Source organism: Drosophila simulans, chromosome 3L (genome assembly GCF_016746395.2).
Source record: "Drosophila simulans strain w501 chromosome 3L, Prin_Dsim_3.1, whole genome shotgun sequence".
NCBI lineage: Eukaryota > Metazoa > Arthropoda > Insecta > Diptera > Drosophilidae > Drosophila > Drosophila simulans.
Window position 1 is genome coordinate 2,721,670 of NC_052522.2, and position 21,782 is coordinate 2,743,451.

General features: G+C 40.7%; 2 protein-coding genes across 2 annotated transcripts in view; one reads left to right on the forward strand and one right to left on the reverse strand.

The window, feature by feature from the left end:
• The window catches only part of LOC6736522 (myocardin-related transcription factor B), a 39,388-nt gene extending 23,754 nt beyond the window's left edge, over window positions 1–15,634 (reverse strand). The window contains exon 1 of the mRNA XM_016170344.3: window positions 15,039–15,634. Within this exon, the coding sequence (XP_016030107.1) occupies window positions 15,039–15,102 (64 nt within the window). The 5' untranslated portion in view covers window positions 15,103–15,634. The remainder of the gene's footprint in view (window positions 1–15,038) is intronic.
• A 4,666-nt stretch (window positions 15,635–20,300) lies between these two features.
• Window positions 20,301–21,733, forward strand: LOC27206273 (upstream activation factor subunit spp27). Its single transcript, XM_016170714.3, has 2 exons — window positions 20,301–20,476; window positions 20,551–21,733. Exon 2 carries the CDS (start codon window positions 20,602–20,604, stop codon window positions 21,334–21,336), a length of 735 nt encoding a protein of 244 aa, XP_016030110.1. The 5' UTR covers window positions 20,301–20,476; window positions 20,551–20,601; the 3' UTR covers window positions 21,337–21,733.
• Window positions 21,734–21,782: the final 49 nt, after the last annotated feature.

A 21,782-nucleotide genomic window follows, 5' to 3' on the forward strand; every position in this document is an offset into this window, starting at 1 on the left:
CATTTAATTCGGCTCTGTAAACTTTTCAATTTAAACTTTTTTTTTTTTTTTTGAATTTTTGGGCAAATATGCCATTGCATAATTCGTGTTGTGTACACACTTTTTCCATTTGCATCGTCTCATTTTAACTTTTCCCTTTGATTCGCCCCGCCTTTTTGCCGAAATCTCGCTTCTCCGCCCGCTTAGAGCAAACATTTGCATAATTTAAGTTTGATGTGGAAAGTTACGTGTTTGCCAGCGAAACGACAACAAGCTGGCTGGCTGAGTGAACCGTGAACTCAACGGCTCAATGGCCAAACAGGTGCAGCGCAGGTGAATGAGCCACCCACACACCCACTGGCGGAAAACGCCACCCAACTGCAACATTGTCGGATGAAAAATTGAGAGCTTAGCGCATTTGCTTGCAATGTTGCCAGGGAAAACCAGCTAAATCAGGAGCAACCTTGTCGATTCGCGACTACAGGTGTTTGTTGCTTTTGCACATGGAAATGCATTTAAATATATGTATATATATATAGCAGAGAAGGCGTGGGTGTTTAAATCGTGTAACCGCATGGAAAACATTTCGTATTTTTGACAATATACAGCAGACTTCTATGAAATAGTAACTCAGTTTTAAAATACTTAAATAATGAGTGAGAAATTTAGTTTCTAAATTCGTGTCCACAATCGTAGATATATTTGGCACCGCGAAAGCTGGCGCTTTTGAATCTGCAGTTTGTGCTGTTGTTCAGTTTTTGGTAATCTGTCTGATTATTTAACTTGCGCTAAATACAAATATTTAGAAAATATTCTGCGGCAATTTTTATGTTATTTTTCTTGGCAGCTCGGCTACTCGGATATTTTCCCTCTCCACCGGCAAAAGAATGAGGGTCATTAAGATACATATACGCCGGACAAAGTCTTATTGTTCTATACTATATCTATATGGCGAGCATTATTCTTTCTAATTTATTCCACTTGGGCTTAGAGGCGCGTAAATAATATTAACTTAACAAAGGTCGAGACAAAGAAGTGGTCGAAAATTGGAATATTTCGGGGCCTTGAAGGCGCACTTTTCCAGATAACTCCCACCTTGCGGACTGCCTCAATTAATCTGAAAATTTGCAAAATAACCGGCCGGCAAAGCTAAAAATACCAAACACACAAACAGGCGAGAAAACACAAAACTAAACACTTTAAGCATTCGAGCGACTTGAGTGTTGAACATTTGTGCAAACAGTGATTAATAAATTCTAGGCATTTTGCATGATAAAACTACAAAGAATGTCAGAGCAACAGCTGCTTAAACTTGAAAAAATGAATTTGTTTTCTCAATTTAGGTGCTATAAATCTAGAATTTCGTTACAATAATATTTATACGTTTTAGTAATATTAAATAAAATTCATATATATATATACATATATACTTCTTGTTATTTTTGCGTACTTGATTCGCATAAAATGTAGCAGCTCCCATTAAATCAGCTAATTTTCCATTAAGCGCAAAACAGCTTCCAATTTACCAGCCATCAAATTCATAAATTATAAACATCGCCTGCACGACGAATAAATATCTCAATTAAGAGGCGGGTGAATGTGAAACATGCCTAAAATCGCAATAAATAAACAAAACAGCCAGAAAAGAAAAGAAAAAACGAAATTGTCGCTAAAGTGCAGCGCCATCTGTGACACATGAAGCAAATTAAGAGCGCCAAATGTCCAAAGACACAAAATGAAAACCCAATGCAAATGACGCCCACGAAACAAAAAGATGTAGATGTAGGCGACAGTCCGTCAGTTGATAAATTCGCATGGAATGATTTTAATTAAAAACCTGTAAATCTCATCTCGCCAGCGGAATGCAGAATACCGAACACAACATTCTGCGGACCGCGTAATAAAGTTGTCAAATATTCCCAGACAACTCGAATATGTGCATAATTATGATGGATGTGCGTGCGACATTCGCCAATTGATGAATGCCGTTCGCCTTTGTTCTAAAATGCTGTTCATGTGGACATTAATCATTTTTGTTTATGCCAAATTCAAATTCAAATTCAAAGAGCCGACAAGAAGGGCAGAAGAGCAGGCTGCCTGTTCCATTGGCAATTTATTAGCATTTAATTTATTTATTACGCCTGCTTTCGTGCACTTTCACTGCTGTGACAAATCAATTAATTTGCATTTCTTTCAGGTAGCAAAAAACTAGCAATAAATCGAAATTCACATAATATTCTCGACAGGCAAAATGGTTTTATAAATGCTAGTTGATAGCTTTTAATTTGAAATCAAACAGCTTAGTGCCTGCCAGGACTTTTCAACGAAAGCTAAATAAATGTTTTATGAATTGAAAAATAACAAACTTTATCATGAATAATAGCTTGTCTAAAATTGTTTTTTTCTTTCATTTGCAGTCCCATTCGATTATTTCTGAAGTTAATCATCAGATTCGGAATGGCCTCTTCAACACGCCCACCAAACTGCCAGAATTCTCTACCGATCTCTATAAAACACAGATATATATTTATATATATAGAGTATATATAGTGTGGCGCATACTTAGTGCCACCTTAAGGCAGCGTCAAAGGTAAAAACTTGGAGCTTCTCAGGGAAAACGTAAAATGGGAACGCCACAAATCTCCGTCCGAAAATAGATGGGCACAAAAGAATGGGACAGACAGGCGGACGGATTTGAGTTGACTTCTCTGCCGGCGGCAGGCGAAAAGTTGGTAACAAAAACTAGAAGTAAAAGTGTAAAAGTTTATTGAGGCATTCCGTCTAAGCTGATTTGTTGTCCAGCTGCCCGGGCTTTTCCACTCGTCTCTATCTGAATTCGATGGAACTTTTCAGGCATTGCACAAGGGCAACAGTTGTCAGCTGCTTCGCTGCTCCAAATATTTACATGGAATGTGTGTAGCCGGATTTTCCCCCCTGGGAATTCGTGTGTGTGCGTAAAAATTTTCCACGCCGGACGGCGTAAATCAAAAGACGGCGCAGCCCTTCGGATGTCTCCGCTTTCCCGACTGCATTTCCCTTTGAAGGCAACTGTCAAAGGTATTCGACCAGATTTTCGGCAAGATTTTCAAGTATGCGGGAGAGTTTGCAGCGAGGATCCCATCTTGCATTCCCCAAAAAATGAGTTTAAAATGTGCAAACTTGGCTCTTTAAAGGGATTAAAGTGCGAATCAAATGGATACTGTATAAATATTTTATAATATTTCATAATCATTTCATCAGTTACATCAACTTTCAGGCTTCCTACAAATGAATACTTTTTAAAGCAGTTTTCAAATGAAAAACTCAAAACCAAAAAGGCAATTTCGCATTAAATCCAAGCACTTTGGCCGCAAGGCCTCGTCGTTTGTTGACACTTTTCTTTATTTTCATTTTCATTTCGCATTTGTTTTGCGTTTGAAGTTATTTACATGTGTCGCCGCCTGACAATCGACGATGCTGTCCCTTTTTCGCCAAGTTTTCCACTTTTTCCCTGCTATATTTTATTTTTTAGCCCCCCTCAGTCAGCTAGTCGGCAGTTTTTCGCCTTCGTTTTTTATCAAATGTTCAAAATTTGTTGTCAACATGTTGCGACTGATTGTAAAAGTCGCACTCGCTCCCTCTTAGCTGCTCCGTCTCTTTCTCATTGTGCTCGCCGTCTCGCTCTAACCGGCGAGTCAGTTTCAGCTGAACAAATCGATTGATTGATTTCTCAGGTGTGTTCGATTGCGCTGACAATGACAACGATAAAGATCCGGCGACATGAAAGAATGGCAATTCAGCTCAGACAGAGCTAAAGTTTAGGTTTTTAGAAACAAGCTAACCCATCCTCAGTTGACCTTTATAATCCTGCTTTCATATCTAAATCTTACAACGAATAAAGATTATATTTTTACTTTCTGTTCATAAATAAAGTACATCATATGGTTTCTTAATGATCCCAAAGCTTGTAACTGATATAACGTTATCTCTGCCTTTCGTTTTAATTAATTATTTGGCTTTTAAACAATCTGAAATCAGTGTCACGTTCTGGCACTCATTTGATTCGCATCACTAACTGAGTGCTGTGTTGGTGGGCGAAACAAGGTTTAGTTTTGTGTAACGCCATTTTACTTTTATGAGCTTCGCAAGCGATACTCCATACGACCACCCGTGGTATCCATGTCTGCGTGCACGAGTATCTGTGTGCGAGCGTGTATCTCGTAGTTTGGATTGGGATTGGGTTGGTGGGTGTGTTTGCATTTGGCGGCTAACAGCGGTTTGATTGAAACGCTGATTGTTGGAGCGTAGCAAATATTTACAAATGTAAACCAGTGCGGAAAAACAACTAAGCCGCACAAAATAAAATTGAATTGTTGCATTCATAAACAGCATACGTTTGGGTTTATCGAGTTTTGCAGAGAATCTCTCTCTACCAAAAGGTAAATTTGATAATAGAGAAATGTGTTCTTTACTTCATGCAGCAGAGCCGCAAGATCGATGAGCAATTCGCGACCTAAAACCTAAATACGGTGCTATTTTCGCCAATGCTCATTTAGGTACGCAGAAAATGCGCTTGATCTACGCTGATCCGATCCGATTCGATGCCATCCGCATCCACGTCCACATCCACATCCCCTCTCCGATTTTCGACGTGGTCAGCCGCAGATGTATAGAAGGCAATGCCAAATAAAGATTCAACTAGAGAAGGACTTTTGCGGCTGGCCTGTAGCCTGTAAATTAATTACATTCGGGCCAGGGGAAGCCGAAAAAACAACAATTTTCCAAGCAAAACCAAACCAAAAGCCGAAAACAAAACGAAACAGAAGACAAAACACACACACAGACTCTGCGGAGTGGAAAGGGAAAGGGAAGTCACAGGCAAAATAATAAAAACAGCAAATAAAACTCTCGTCTGACGTTTGGTTTTTGCATTTTTTATGCAGACCCAGCTAGAATAAAGTAGAAAATTATCCAACAGACAACCCGAGTCCTAAATAAACAAGACCAAAAACTGCGCGGACATGGAGCCCGTAGTGCCTCTGCTATTTTCCGACATAAGCGGACAAGTTAAGTTTCGAAATTATTCGGCCAGACCAGGGAAAATGCATTAGAATCTGCTTTTCATGCATGCAGAAAAAGGCAAAAAAATGGGAAAAGCCATGGGGAAAAAATAAAGTCAAGCAGAGACGACGGCGTCGACAAGATGCGTGCCAAGTTATTTGCCTTGCAGCCGCATTATTTGGTCTTATTTGGTCTAAAAAACGCGCAGCAGGCCTATTGCCATTGCTCTGGGCTCAGAGAGTCTGACAATGCTTAGGATCCCCGATCCCCAATCCCCGATCTCCGATCCCCAATCTCCAATCCGACTGACAGTTGGCTCGTGTCGATAAAATGCTGCCGCGGCGGCTTAAGTGCCATCTATTTTCGTTTGGTTGCCGGACGTTGCAAACAACGCCTCTGCCACATTGCTGCGTCAGTTCAACGTGTGCAGCATAAATTCAAATTGAGGAACGTAAAAAAGTAAGCAACCACAAGAAACGCATAACTTTTGGTAGTTTGGCACTTGGAGGGTCAACTTAACTTAAATAAATGCCATTGAAGCAGCCCTAATCTGTTGCATACAAACTATGTTGCAAATTAATTATGGGATTTGTGGAAAAACAGGCACATATACTTTCAAAGAGCTTATTTGACATTCACAAAAGTCACATTCTACAGTGAATCTTTGAATCTTTGAATATACAAATTCATTCAGAACTCATCAATAAAAACTTTTCATATTTTAAGTGGCCAAAACAAACTTTATTTCCCAGCAAAATTAATTTCTCCACTTCTATTACCAAGCCAAGTCCATTTGTGGCGTACATCATACGTTTTATATGCTGCGAAATGTTTACAATAAATGTATATCCTGGCAATTACTTGGCAAACTTTTCCACTTTTCAACAATCTTTTTCGAATAGGGCCAAACCGGCACAAATAACAGACAGTTTAAAATCGAATTACTCACATAATTTATATGCACAGCCTCGAATCCGAAGAAACTGGCAGTGGAAAGAGGGGGGTGGCACAGGCATCCAGAAGATATGGAAAATCCGAGCTAATGCAAAACTTTCACAGAACGCCCTCGCACTTTCAAACCCCCAACCCTCCCCGCTTTTCCGCTTCCCCCGTGTGTTTGTTTGTTTGTTTGTTGTTGCTGCCCGCCCGTTCGCCCATACAATATTTGTCCTTCATTTGAAAGTCAAATGCGTGTGAAGCGAAGAAATCTGTTGCTTTCTCGACCAACCGACTAACCGCCCTGGGGTCTCAAAAAAAAAAAGTATATAAAATAAAAAAACTCAGCCTCCCTCGCCGCGAAGACAACGAAATTATTTTATAGAATGGAATGAAACAGCCGAGACAAACCAGCGGAATGTATGAAAAACACAACATAAATTCTAAAACGCTGACAAGCATATAAAAAAGCATACACACATATATAGTATACTATAGCATAGTATATAGTATTGGTATAGCATAGTATGGTATAGCAGCGTCATTGATATAAAAACTATGAACCGACGGGAAATTCGGTTAAAAATAAATGCAGGCCCATCAAAATTTATGGTTATGATGTCGCTGGCTCTGTTCGAGCAATTAACAACCACGGCAGGGAGCCCGAAAAAATAATTTAAACCTTCGAGGTGGAAAGGTTGGACCCCCTCGAAGGATACACAAATAGTACTGAAAGTCAAGTTTTTATTTATAATCGCAAGCTGCTTGAAAATATTCACAGCTACAATCAAAATAGAGTGGCATATACACTACTTCAAGGTCTGTCTACATTTCTCTTTGACTTTCATCAAATGCGGAGTTTCTAATCTAACTTTTAGCTTGCCACTATTTTTATAGATATTTCATACTCAGTTGTGCTGTTTTACTGAACAGACTGCCAGCAATTGCGACTAATAAAACTAGCAGAACAAGAAAAAATGCTAAACGTTTAATCTGTGACTAATGAACCGCCTGCAATGGCAGCCAAATATTTAAGTTAACAATATACGCAGCATAAACATAAACAATTCCGATGGGAAATGCGCAACTGAAACCAATAAAAAAGTCAGATCCCAAAATCAGACAGATCACGAACTAAACAATTGTGGGATTGGAGGAGGAACAGCAATGAAGGGAGGAAAACCAAATTTATGCAAATCAACAAATTTCCACTAATTGTGGGCAGAAACTAGATGGCGGAGGTTATTGGCCAGGCCCATCAATTAGGCCCAGAAGCACAAGATGGCCAGGCCATATCTATCGGAATGGGGGCATTAACATGTGATTTGGCTGAAAAGTGTTAATTGCCATTTGATTGTTTCCCAAAATCGCAATTTATGCAAAATCTGTGTAAAATATTGGGCCACGTCTGGGTTTACATTTTCATTATGGCAACCATATTTCTTCCCTTTTTTTTCTGCCGCCATAAAATTGGGACACAGCTTCTTCGCGGGCTAATGGCAAAATATTAGCTAGATGTCAATGAACTGAAGTGTCTGCATGTGTTTCACAATAGGAGCAATATCTGCCCCTTATATCACACCAGATATTCATGTTTATTGGGCGCAAAGTTCAACGTTCTGAAGATATTGTTGAAAAACCAATTTCCAGTGTGCGCCAATGCAGATTTTCAGATATATTTACAAGAAATATGTGATAAAACACAAGTAAAATTCATACATATGGGTCATATGGGTCTTTATTATCTTTAAGTAGCCTTCAAGGTTTTCATCCCCAGAGATGGGTAATTTTTCATGACTCGCTTTTGGCAGACACTTTTCCAATAAACGCTAGAAGTTAGCTTGCTAAATAATCTATGAAATGGACCCGAAAATGGAAACCTCAAAGTGTATTACCGCCTTCATGCACAACAATTGACTCCCCGGAGAAAAAGCCATCGCACGAAACTTTCCTCGGGGATGGCAACACATCTGATTACGTATACGCCCGGTTGGCAGCTTTGGCAAAAGGCCAAAAACCGACTTTGATGCGTTTTTAAGTTGGCTCTTTGAGTGCCAATTTTTGTCTATTTTTTTGCTGGCCAAACTTTTCCATTACCACATCAACACTACTACACTTTAAGCCAGGGAAGAGGACAGGCCAGAAGCGGACAGGACAGGAGCTAGTTTTTGGGGTCAAGTCGACATTAAAATAGTTTAGGGATTTGTATTTATGTTGATTGCATTGTCGGGCCAACTAACTGGCATGTGCATGGGATTTGTGGGGGAAATTGAAAAGTTGTGTGCTGCCAGATTCCAGAGATTTGCGCCATGTCAGCGAGTGTAAAATGCAATTTCTTTCGCTGCCACAAAAGGACAATAATGGAACGAAAAGGGGCAAGCTGCACTTAAATTGACACTCCTTTCAATAACATTGTTTTATTTAATCACACACCTCTATCATACATTTATTTTGCACATGCAAACATGTGGCAAAAACTATCGTATGCATTTTCAAAGTGCCCCAAAAAGAAAACAAAGTCGAAGGTGCGAATAACTGTCTGCCACAGTTGAAAAGTGCGAAAGAGTCAAACATTAAATTGACCCCCAACCAAGAGCAAACATTGCAGCAAACAAAAATGCAAAAAAAAAAAGGGAACTCGAATCGTGCAACATGCACCTGTTTCAACTTCAATTCGCGGCGTTTCTATTTTTATATATGGCCTGCAGCGTCTGGTCTTTATTTCTTCTCTGCGTTTTAGCTCTTTCGAATCCCTTTTTGCCATTCTGCCATTTTTCCATTTTTCTTTTTTTTTTTTTGCCTGACCCACATTGACAATATTCATGTTTATTAATATGCATCTGACAACTCCGCCCAGCTGTTGTTGTTTGTTCAGCGGAAATGAAGTTATCCGACTTGCCGGCATTAATTGCCCGCTGCGCGAGCGGCAACTACTCTAATTAAAGATACATAACTTCATAGCTGCACAGAGATACATAGCTGCATAGAAGCGTAAAGATACATAGCTGCATAAGCAGGCAGTAATTGTTCGCAAAGTGAACTAATTGGCATTCAAAGGATATCAGCCAGATTACTTTGAGACTCTTTGGTCACACTGTGTACTTGAACAGGATTTAATGATTTAAAAATATATATATTTTTGTAATATATTTTTAAGAACATGTATCTTTTTAATAATTACTCAACTGATTGTTATGCGTTATGTGAAAAATCCCTGCCTAATTTCGAACACATTTCACGTAGATTTTCCTTTGTGAATCCCTGACTAATTAGCCACTCGGATCACGCTTCTGACCAATCCTTTTCGAATCAGTTTCTTTTTCTGGAAGACCCATCTACTAGTCATCTATCGCTCAGCAGTCCCAGCTCCTCCGCCTGCTCCTCCTCCATCCTCTGGCCAATTTATCTATATCGGAGCGGCATTATAAATACAATGACCACACTTCTTGACATGCCATGGTCAAATTTTTGTGCATTTGTCAAAGCGAAAATAAATCACAAAACGCCAAACAAACAAAACGCAACGCAAATGACAATTTCGTTTGGTTCTCGGTTTTTTTTTTTTTAAATTTTATTGTTTTTATTTTATTTTTTGCCTCGCCAATTGCGTTGCGTGTTTGGACGCTTTTGTTTAAGAGAAGTGTTCGTTTATGCACTCGAAAGCAATTGGGGAATCTGACATAGTTTTCGCTCAGGCAGAAAGTCAACTCAGAAAGACAGCCTGGGATATAGATGCCATATAGATATAGACGCGATACCGTTGACAGCATAAAAAGCGCTGCTAAAAAAGCGAATTATATGCAAAAAGCAAATTTCATGCCACATTTAAAATAGCCAACGCAATGTTTTGTAATTTATCAACGCCCGCCCGCGCCAGATATCGCATATATACCACATATAATACAGTATATAGTATAGTAGTATATGCGGTGGCAGGCGTGTGACTGCTGCTGCTACGATGTTGCAATGCAATGCAGTGGCCACGGCGAATGCAAAATGCAGACATTTCTTGACACTTCTCTAAATAGTTTTGCGTGCTACGCAGCAGGGAAAACCAAGGAAAATGCGAGGAAACTCGCAGGGAAATGCGGCACGGTTGGGGTGTAGGTAAAACGCACACGGTCACTCGAGTGCCAAAATGTCCCCGCACGCCATTAAAAACGTTGCGAAAATTACACAGCAAACTGAAAGGTGTTCTAATGAGGCGTGCGCCGGACTCTATTCCGAAATGTGTGTATTTTCGTGGGTGTTTTCGGGCTAAATGGGGCTGGTTGGTTCTGGTTGGGGATGCCATTTGCAAGAGTGTTGCACGAGTGAGCTCTCCATCCCCCCCTCCCACACACCCAAGATAATCATGAAAGTTTAGCCAAAGTTTATGGGCTGGAAATTAGCCAAAATGGGTATGTCCTGAAAATAACATATACATTTCCTGGCACGGAAAACTGCAATGAACTGCATTCAGTTATCTGCAGAAGGAAAAGAGTGCCTTAAGTTTTCCTCTACACTCCTTTCACCTGGAATCACTTGCAGCAACCTTCTAGAGTTTTTCCCAACCATCTTTCGTTCTTTGCCCAGCCATTGGCCTCGATTTTAATGCTGCAATTTTCATTGAAATGAGTTCAAAATCAAGGCCGCCGCCGCCATTGCGTCCCGATTTCGGCCATAATGGTCATGCTACATCATCCCGGTCTCGATAAACTTGGGTCTTGAACTCGACCCTAGCGATATGCCATGAATACAAATTGTTGCATTTACAATAAAAAATTCATGGGATTCCATTTCAATAAGCGAAACGGGCGAATAAATGCAGTCGGAGGCAAGGCGAATCAGTTTATTAAATAAAAGCCAATGTGAAACATGAAGAACGACCTTTGCAAAGACAGACGCACGCTTCTCGCATGAAAACTTCACGAAATTACCGAGCAAAATATTCGCCAATAAGCCAGAAGGGGAATTTAACGATACAAAGATAAAGGGGCGACGAGGAGTCAGGTAATTTGTTTATCCAGCGAAAGGAACACCTGCAGATTGCCAGCTCGAGATCCCAGAGACAAGTCCCCCTCCCTCCATCCCTCCACTCACTCGTTCTCTGTATTTTCCACATTTTTCCCGATTCTATTGTGAGATTGGAATGCAGTAGTTTCCAGTGGCAATAGCAAATTATTGCTGTCTTTCAGGGAAAATGAGTAAAAGCACCAGAGGGAAAGCGCTACTTATGCAAATGGAACGAACGTTTATTCAGACTGACCTTGTATTGTTGCTGATAAGCTTAGCTACTTAGGTTTAATTTATCTAGAAATTAAATATCCAGTAATAGAGAAAGTGCTTAATGTTCTGTTATATTGATCATCGTAGTTCGTAAATATTTCAACCTGATTTCAATATCTAATACGCCCACTTGTAGGCCTAATACCCATTGTGAATTATTCAGACAGTGCTTAGATGTACAGATGTACATACATATGTAGCATTGCGCCCACCCCTTTAAAAACCACCCACCCCCACCTGTTTTCCACCCCCGCACACGCCCACACATTGTTTATTTGCACAAATGCGTGCGCTTTCGTTTTTCGAATTTTCCAACGAATTTCTTGGCCGGCCAAATTGCAAAACGAGGTAAAACTGGACAATGTGGGCTATATAGCGCTGCCATACGCTGCGGATTTACATATATATCCACGGAAAACTGCCTGTTGCTGTTGTTGTTTAGGTTTCCCATTCGAGAACATGTGTCTGCAACATGCAAAAGTAATGCACACTGAGTGAAGCGGGGGGGAAATTCTAATCCTTACTATGCAAGCGAAATTGTTAATACAGTACGATACTTATTAATTGTCTTAAGGGAATAAGAACAAAGTAAGTTCTAAGATTTTTTGAAATATTTTTTCACTAGTGTAGCTAAACATCTTCGCAGTTTTTCCCCTAAAAACAACCAACGATCGATTCTCCTCTCTTTCTTTGTATCGCGTACATGAAATCTGACTTTGACTGGACGCTGCCATTTAATGTGTGTAAACATTGCGCAAGCTGGAAACAACAACAACAGCAAAAGCAGCAGTAATAAATTTCTATATATTCATACGCCCCGTTGTACACGCTCGCCCAAAACATAGAAGACGCCAGAAAGAGAGGCAAAGAGTGGTCGAAAGTGGGACGGAGGATCCCGAACTCAAGCTGATTCAGAAAACAAACGAAATTTGACTACAAAAATGGGCAAAATGCAAATACACACAGTCGGCCGCAATTTCCATGTGTGCGTTTGGCTTTTTCGGCAATTTTGCGGCATGTTTTTCACACATTGGCGCGCTGTGGGGAAAACTGAGGAAAAACAATCGAACACGACGCTATGGCTGCCATGGAATATCAATATTCATTCGTGTATTCGTGTATTCATATTCCTATTCATTCCCTTCGATACGAAATAACATAGCCAAGATGATGATGATGATGCAAGTGCAAATTTATTTGCCACTTTGTGTGCGGCTCGCCGAGTTGTAAGTGAAATTTTGAATTTTTGCCATTTGGGCGGCTGGCTGGAAAAGCCTCCAAGTTGATTGATTTTCCAATTGCAAACTGAGTGCTTTTGGGTTAGTAGTTTTGGGGCCACACAGCGAGAAATCAAATTAAGTTTAAAAATGAAAATTTCATTGATTATTTCTATTAAAAAATATAATACAAATTTCATTGAATATATTAAGTTTTTAGAAACCAAAAAGGATATATTTAGTTATAATTATGGATATTATTAACGTTTACTAACACTTTTTCGCCGTGCAACAAACAGTTCAATGAGCTTTGGCAGTTCGACCAACGATTGATCCCCAAATTCTTCGGCTGAACAACAGAAAATGAAAATTTCCCCCTTTTTGAATTCACAGTTCAGCACGATTTTCCGCCGCCCCCCCAAAACTGAGGAGCAATCGAATGAGATGTCAGGAATGCCCGGACACAGGGAATTCACTGGGTGGCAAGGGGTAGCTGCAGCAGAAGGCGACTGTAAATAGCCCCAGCGACACTCATTTTAAAGTGTTTAGGAGCGCTCACACGCAGAAAACACAAAATGACAACACCTTGTGCCCCAGTCAGCACTAAAAATTACATTGAAAATGGTCGTAAAAACCGGGGAAAATAAAAAGAAAAGCAGGCTGGAAAGGGACAGCACTCGTCTGTGGCTGTCCCGCTTTTCTTTTTCATTAAATTACATGTTATTCGTTGGCTTTGGTCGCACAGCTCAGCTAATTTTGTCGAGCAGGCTGCCTGCGTTTATCATGTAAATAAAAAAGCCATAAACGAAAAAACCAAAATTAAATTTTATCCAACATTCTGTTGCAGTCGTCTAATCACAGCCATCAGATTTGCTATATATCACAAGGAATAAAATTATATATATATATATATATATGCGGGCGATATATTGAAAGAGTGTCAAGGCTTGGAAAATTTTACGTTCCGATTAGCCGCAAGAAATGGAATTTTTCTCCTCTTCTCGGCTATTTGTAAACAAGACTGCATTGTTGTAAACAAGTCGTTTATATGGCCAAGATGATTTGGCTTAGCCTGTTGTTCGCTTGTTTTTTAGTTTGATTAATTCTGGGTATTAGAGTAATTTATTTATTTTTAAACGCTTCACGCGAAAGTTTATTTATCGTGTGTTTCAACAAGTGGCAGCATGGATTATTTGCCTATTCGAAGATAAAAGGAGTTTTCTTTGAAGGGTTCATGGATCTGAGATCGAAACTATTAGGAATATTATCGGAAAGCATATTTATTTATTTATTTCATAAATATTGTTTATTTTAAAAGATTTTCCTTCTGTTTCAAAAGGCATTCCGTTACGAAAGGCCGCTTCCTATATGAGTTGCATATTCCCATTTGTCTATATCAAATATTTTCCGTACGATTTTCGATTCTGCGACTGCGTTTTCTGGGGTTCGCCCACGCTTTGTTTAACTTTAGCACATATGCTGGGTTCCTCGTTACATTATATATTCATACAATGTCTGCATTTGTTGACAACATTTTACAATGCTTTATTTTTAACAGCTCGTTAGCCACGGCGGAGAAGGGCTGGGGGTGGTGGGTGGCGGTGGGGTGTTTTGGGGCGTAGCTGGGGGCGGGGACGGTGGGCTGGTCAGTTTGACATTGAGCGCGTGCCAAGCAGAAAACGCACGGCCAAAAGGCAGCAAAAACGAATTAAAAAAAAAAAAAACAGCCTCCTCTCATTAGGGACAACACTTTTGCTTAATTTAACTAAAATGCATCTCAGAGGTTTTTTAAAGTATTAAATATGCTCGTATTGCATTGTTCTAATACATTCAAATTTTACCCAATTATTTTTTGAATTTAGTCTTTACGAAATATAACGATTTTTTTTAAATTTACAAGTGCATAATCATATTTCAATTAGAACGAACAAATAATTTATTTCTGTTAGCGATTTACTAAATAGCGAATAAATAAATTATAATCTGGCTTAATTTGCCACAGTAGCCACAAAATATAGAATACTATACAAGCAAGTAGTAAAGTTGAAAGAAAAACTAATTAAATTAGTTCACTGAGCAAAATATTTTGACATTTCCGGTCACATTTTAATGTTGTCAAAAGCGAAAGTCCATTTTTCCCCAGCTAATCTCGAGGCCTATTTTTTGCAGCCGGTGGCGTTGGCTGTCATGATTTTCCACTACTGCCGAAAAATTTTAAGTAGACCCGTCAGCGGCTTTGTTCCAATTTGGCTTTGGTAGCAGGAAAAACTAAGTGCCCGGCAGTTGCTGCCGCAGGGCAAAAGAGCAACAAAAATTAAAACAAACAAATGGAGAGCAAAGTTAATGTCAGTCAAGTGGCGGGGGAAGCAGGGAGCGCGCGGCGAATGCGAGGCAAATCAAGCATAAATCTTTCAATTGTGTTTGGATTTTGGGCCGGAGTTAATAGCCAAGAACAGCGGCGGCGGAATCGGTTAACGAACCCGCTGCACTGCACTTTTCCGGCCATTGTTTATGTTGAACGGTGGTGGATAGGTGGATATCTGGATATTCGGATAGGCTGGATAGGTTGGATAGGTTGGATGTAAGATCTAGGCATACCCTCACAATGTTTGCAACATTTTGCTGGTGGCTCATCGCTGGCGGCGTCGGCAATGACCGGCATGGTCCCCGCGAACCACTCGAACCACTGGAGCCCGGTGGTGCAGTCCTTTCGGAGATTCTTCTCGGATCCTGCTTGGCTCGATGGACGGCGCTGATCGGCGGGCTATTAGAGGAGACACATCCTGGGGTTTCGGCACTAGGAACACTCGCGCGACACAACCACCTGCTGTCAGGAATCTATGGTTTCTCTCTCGAACTCTCGATCTCGATCGATCGATATCTTTTAGCAGCGGTTTCAGCAATGGAATGTTGGCATTTTCGTAACACTTCGTAACTTAGTCTAAACACTTTAAGATCAGTTAGATCGGTTAGATCGGGCGTAAGATCCTCTCTCGGTTCGCTATAGTCCGCTACTGACGGTGCTAATCGTTCTGCTGTCTGTCGTCTGTGTGGGACGTCACGCCAGGCTATTTCTAGTCTTTTTTGGCTTTCACATTGCGCTTTTCCGTGAAAATCGTCTGTTTTCGTTCGAGAGACGTTCAAACGTGAAACCTCCGCAGAGACCACTGAGTGTAGATATTCCGGGCGCACGCCGATCTGCTCCCATTTCGAATACCGAATTCGAAATCTTCAAAATTTTCGAACGACTCTCCCGCGGAGGCAGCAGCTCGCCAATGTTAGATAATTTGGCTTTTTCACCATTTTTCCTCAATGAAACAATGAACTTTCACATTTCCTACACGAACAACAAGCGATTCGTCGAGCTGCTCGCTCTTTCACTCTCCGAGTTTCGAAAACGCTTTTTCGAAAATAGAACTCAAGATCCTCTCGCCGGAGAGTCCGGCGATCGGCGCACGGCTCTTAATTTCGAAAAGTTTTCTTCTAAGTTTTCGGTCTACTTTCCCGAGCACCCTACACTAAGGAGAGTTGCTCACTGGGTCGGGCATTTGGGGTCCTACGATCGTTTGGGATCGGTTCCTAAGTGGGTTTGTGGGTCAAGGCGCCTGCCTGCACTTAGTCCAATCATCTTCGGGTGGGTTCGGTTTCGGGGAAATGCGCCAAGGTCCCCCAAAGGTTGAAATTGATTGGTGGCGAATCCTTGGCTGTCACCATATAGCAATTAATGGTCTTTTAAGTGATACCTAGTATAATTTTTACCAAATAGGATTGATTATGTGACTCCGTCTCAGATCTTTTCTCATTATCCCCAAAACTAGTTAGCCCCTTAAAGTTCAACTCATCTTAACCCAATCAGACTACTATCTGAATATAGCCTGTACACTTTAAATATATTCTATTTACGACTGACTTCATAAAATATATTTCCCCATTTCATATTCCAGTCCCCCACCAACACCTTCTATTTATCCCCCAAGCACCCTCCCCTTTCGCAAGGAGCAACAAAAAGATATGCCAAGTGAAAAATGCGAAAAAAAATCATATTTATTATTTGGCCAGCATCCAAAGCAGAGATCTTAACTGCAAAAATCCTTTGCAAACATTTCGACGACCTTGAAAAGCAACGTCTCTGAAATAACTTTCGCCAGATCGCAGCATAATTTTCTGCCAATAAACAAATTCACAAATTGGGCAATTGGACGTTGGGGAATCGATTCCGGCCATAAAATATAATTTATGATTCGTGCAGAATCTAAACACATACCGAGCTGCGAATTGATTTCAATTCGATTGTGCGGGGGGTCGAAAGTTTCAGTGAAAGAACCACCTGCATGACTAATCCCCGATCAGTATCCCCCATCGAATTTGCTCTTTCGATTGATTTGCGGCCGAGGAATGCAGGCGAGTGAAAATCAAAGTAAATCGCAGATTTAAATTTAGAACGCCCCAACTAATTGGGTTAAATATAGCGCCAATATATATATTTCTTATTATTCGCAAATAGAAATATACGCTTAAAAGTATAACATTAAAGCACATACCGAAAGCAGCAACTAAAAATAATAAAATTGACTCAGCTCTGATTTTCGCTGTCGTTCGTTTTGATTTAGCGACACAAAATTCTTGCTCCGCCCGACTGACGAGTGCAGAATTTTGTTGGGAATCATTTCTTAAATTTATGGCCAAATTGGGCGCAAACGTCAAAAGGCTTTTCAGAGCCCCGGGGAAAATCGGGCAAATGGGCGGCGGATCACCAGGCATCATCTTCGATTGTGTCATGGTTGTGGGCGTGTTGTTTTATGACGCCTTTGGTCCCAGAACTATTCCCAGCCCCCCTTCTATACAGTGGATACCAGCACATCATGGACCTAGTTGTTTAACCCTTACATGCAACATTATTTAGTTACACGCTTTATAAGTACTTGAATAGCAAAATAATGTAAGGATTTTTAAATATATTTTTTTTTAATTTGACCTATTTGATTTTTTAGCCACTGTATGTTTGGCTATATCTTTTTCGTTTTAAAGCATTCGATTCCTCGCTCGTGCATTGGTAAATTGTCGTAAACAAAGTGTAGCGTATTTCATGCGAAAATATCGCCCATGTGAGTTTTCCATTTGCGGCGATTGCACAATTTCCACACTTTCCATGCTGCAAGTGCAATGCCAGGGCCAACCGAAGTGCACCGAAAAAAAGGGAATTTACTGGCGAATTTCGGCGTTTGCACACTTTTATGGTGCACATGCTAGAAGCATAAAAAGATACATGCACATCCATCCATTCGAATCTAATTGTTGCCGCTGTCAAGCACCTCGCCCAGGGTCACAGACAAATAGTTGGCCCCCCGAGTTATGAGTGGGACGACTTTTATGGCCCACTGTGCACCAGGAACTCCCCTCCACCTCCCCACACACTCACTTTTGGATCGCCTTAATGCAGCATTGCTTATTTATTTCTCGATTTTTGTGCATAAATTATTAGCGGGTAGCATAAAAAGTATGGGAACACGGCAGCAAGACAAACACAAATCGAGCGCGTCAGAATTTTCGGCGTGGGCGAGAAAAGTCTTTCTCCCTTTTTTTACGGGGCAGGAGCGGCGGCGGGAAATTGGAAAACATTTTTCACCATGCGAAAGTTTTGCTGCTTTTACTTTGACGTCGTTTCATAATGACGAAACGGCACAGCGAGAATTTAGTTTTAAAGCAGCTATAAACAAAAATGATTCGAAACAGCGGGAGACTTCAAGAGATTTCCATTATTTCCTTTACCTTTTTTTTTCGTTTTTACCAAATATTTAAATTATGATAATTAATGAAAACCATTCTTAGCTGCAATTCATTTTATTTAGTAATGAAATATACAAATAATAACTTCATATTTCTCAAGTGATAATCAAATGTTATTTTTCCTAAGGGATCTAATTAAAATGAAAAAAGACTTTTTAAAATGCCTCTTTCGTCGCCTGATTTCAAAATCTGCGATAATTTATGTGATTACTTAAATGAGAAATGTTAGATCGGTAAAAAGAAAAACAAAAACTATGCCAAGAACATATAATTGGTCGAAAAAAACACAGAAATCCCAAATCTGTTTTCTACACTGCCTGCGAAAACTGTGCGATCACTTTTGTGGGCGGCACATAGCAACAGGTAGCGGCTACAAACTTTCGGCAGACACTGTGAGGCGACAACAAGATAAAATAAATAAAAAAGAAACAAACAAAAAATAAGAAATGGATGCCTGACAACACGAAGCACACCCGCTGCAATAAATAAATATTTAAATCGGCGAATAATAATGTTACAAAACACGCATAAATATGTGTAAAGATACCGATTTAAATATATATATGTTATTTTCTCTCTAGTGATAATGTTTTCCCTCGGGTCATTGCATTTTGGATGCTGAATTATACAAAAAATGAAATAAGTTGCTTGCACTCTTATCTTGAGTTGTGTATTTTTATCAGTTTTATAGTTACATGCATGTATGTATTGATGTACGTATGTATGTACGTATCTCAGCAAACACTTTTATCGTTGCCGGGTAATTTCTTTACAGAATTACTGGATCTAATGCACTTAACTGACTCAGTGGAAATAGTAATAATAGAAACAATAAGTTTATAAGGCACAGTACAGTCGGGCCCCTATAAAGTGCACTGCATAGATGCAAGACCACTGTGTACACAATTTCTAAATTTCGTGTTATATGTTACACTGTACGCTACACATTTATTTATTTAGTTCCATATTTATTTCCAATCAAAGAACTTAAGTTAAGGGGAGCGTATATTCCAATTGGAAAAAGGGCGTCGCAGTCTCGAGCAAAAGAAGACAACAAAAGCCGTCAAAACGCCGGCAAAACAAAGACGCGAAGCAGCGGAACAAAGCGGAGTAGCGAAAAGCGACGAAGAGGAGCCATTGGGAGATGGGAAAACTTGCGAGTCTCTGGCTAAAAGCGAATTAAAAGCAGCCGGATATATATACATAAATGCAATTAAATAAAGGGGGCCTGCATGAGAATTGCAGCAAAAATCAAATTTGGACGGGAATCTCACGCACATCGCACGCACTGAACTCACACACACGCTCATTTATATAAATAAACAAAAAAGAAGCAGAAAAATAGCAAAATTACCTCAGCGCACGTTCTTGTTGTTGTTGCCGTGGTTGTGTGTGTGTGTTGTAGTTGTTGCTGGTATCTTTTATATATATTGTTATTGTTGCTGCAGCTGCTGAAATCGCAGCGAATATCGCGACACGTAGACGACCAACGTTAAGGCCAAGAACTTATTGCACATCGGAGAAGCGTTTGGAGGCGCGGGGCGAACTTAAGTCGGTTGTTAAATATTATTTTAACAAAGTTTTTAACAAATACGCGACGTTTTTAGAGCTGGTACAAGAATCGATGTTTAGCTGAAACTATCGATATGCCAACAGCTTAGTACTGATTTGGGGTGACCAGATTCCATGCATTTTGAATCAAAGGCGATTGGCAATCGATAGCGATATAACTTTAAGGAAATACAAGAATAGTAAAATGAACATATATTTATGAACATATATGAAACTTTATTTGAAAAAGTAAAACCATACACATTTATATAGTTTTGAGAAATAATTTCAAGACGTTGGCGGTGAGACAGATATCTGGACATTGCCGATACCATTCGATTAGAACCACACCATTTATTGCCTTTATAAATCAGTATTCTTGAAAAAAACCTGATTATTAAGAAGTGTAATGCACCTGACACACAAATCGCACTTTTTAAAAACAAACAATAAATAAATATTCCCTAAAGTTATTGAAATCAGTTACAAAGTAAACTTCTCCATACCTGTCATCTAGCCAGATTCGACAGCACTGCCGCCTGACAGGCATTAATCGAAACCGATAGGAGCTCTCATCAAGTTGCAACCCTATAGAGACGCCGGGACTTGGTGTAAAGAAAAAACGAAAAAGATTTGTCTTTTTAAGCGCCGCAAAGAATCCGGAAAAACGTGAATATACCACCTAAAACGGATCTCCGGTAAGTGGAAAATGGCTGGGATTAGGTTGTGCGTACAATGGAATAATTGAAAATGCCCACAATGTGACCCGCAGGCTGAAAGACCTACGTGTAGCGCAGGAAAACGAGGAACACCACGAACCAAGATGTCGGACATCTCCAGCGAGGACCTGCGTCGTGAAATTCAGGCGGTGCTGAAGGACGCCGATTTGGCGACCATTTCGGCAAAGAGGGTGCGCGAGCAGGTGGAGGGGAAGCTGAATTGCTCCTTGCTGAGCCGCAAGAAGGAGTTCGACAAGATCGTGATGGAGGTGATCAACGAGCAGCAGGACGAGGAGGACGAAGACGATGACGAGGGCAAGGATCCCGATGCGGATCCCGACGATGAGAGCGAGCCCAGCGAGGAGGAGGACCCCAGCAGCAGCGAGGAGGAGGCCGCCAAGAAGAAGAAGCAGAGCCCCAAGAAGAGGCCACAGCCCACGAAGCACAAGGCGCCCAAGAAGAAGCGCAAGACCCTAAATGCCGACGACTCTGGCACCGAGAGCGATGCCGGCTCCGACTCGGACTACGAGGTGGTCAAGAAGCCGGTGGCCAAGAAGAAGGGCAAGGCAGCCGGGGGAACAGGTTCGGGACGTAAGAGCACCGGCTTCACACGCGCGTACAATCTATCACCGGAACTGAGTGCCCTCATGGGGGAGTCCTCCCTGCCACGCCACGAAGTCGTGAAGAAGGTGTGGGCCATCATCAAGGAGCGCGATCTGTACGACCCCAAGAACAAGCAGTTCGCCATTTGCGACGACGAGCTGATGAAGGTGATGAAGATCCGCCGCTTCCGCACCTTCGGCATGCTGAAGCATCTCAAGCCGCACTTTCTCGACTAGATCAGATCCGCCCTCCGATCCTCTCCAGATGCAAATATATGTGTATGCCTCTCCGCCAGCCTGGTTTACCAACCCCCTGTAACTTTCGGCCCCGCCTGGATTTGTTTGTTCCACAACCTTTGATTAAGATTTAGTTGACGCATGTGTTTAGCATTACCCTAATTAGGACGGGTGTGCACATTATGCACTTTACGGCATTTTAGGAATAGTTCAGATGAACGGAAAATTTACAAAAAAAAAAACGATTATAATACATAATGTGTATGATTTTTTTATGACAAACTCGTGTAGTTTACATTTTATAAAATATCAAAGAAAAACATAACAAGTTTAAGGCAAGTACCGAGTAATAAAAAGAGAAATAGACGAGTGATGCATCTGAAAAATACGAAAGCAACTTTTCCTGGTTTTCATTTCAACGGGGCTGGTGGGGGAAAAATCAATCA

Coding starts and splice junctions, on each gene's coding strand:
- LOC27206273 (XM_016170714.3), top strand. CDS start 20,602: ATGTCGGACATCTCCAGCGAGGACCTGCGTCGTGAAATTCAGGCGGTG.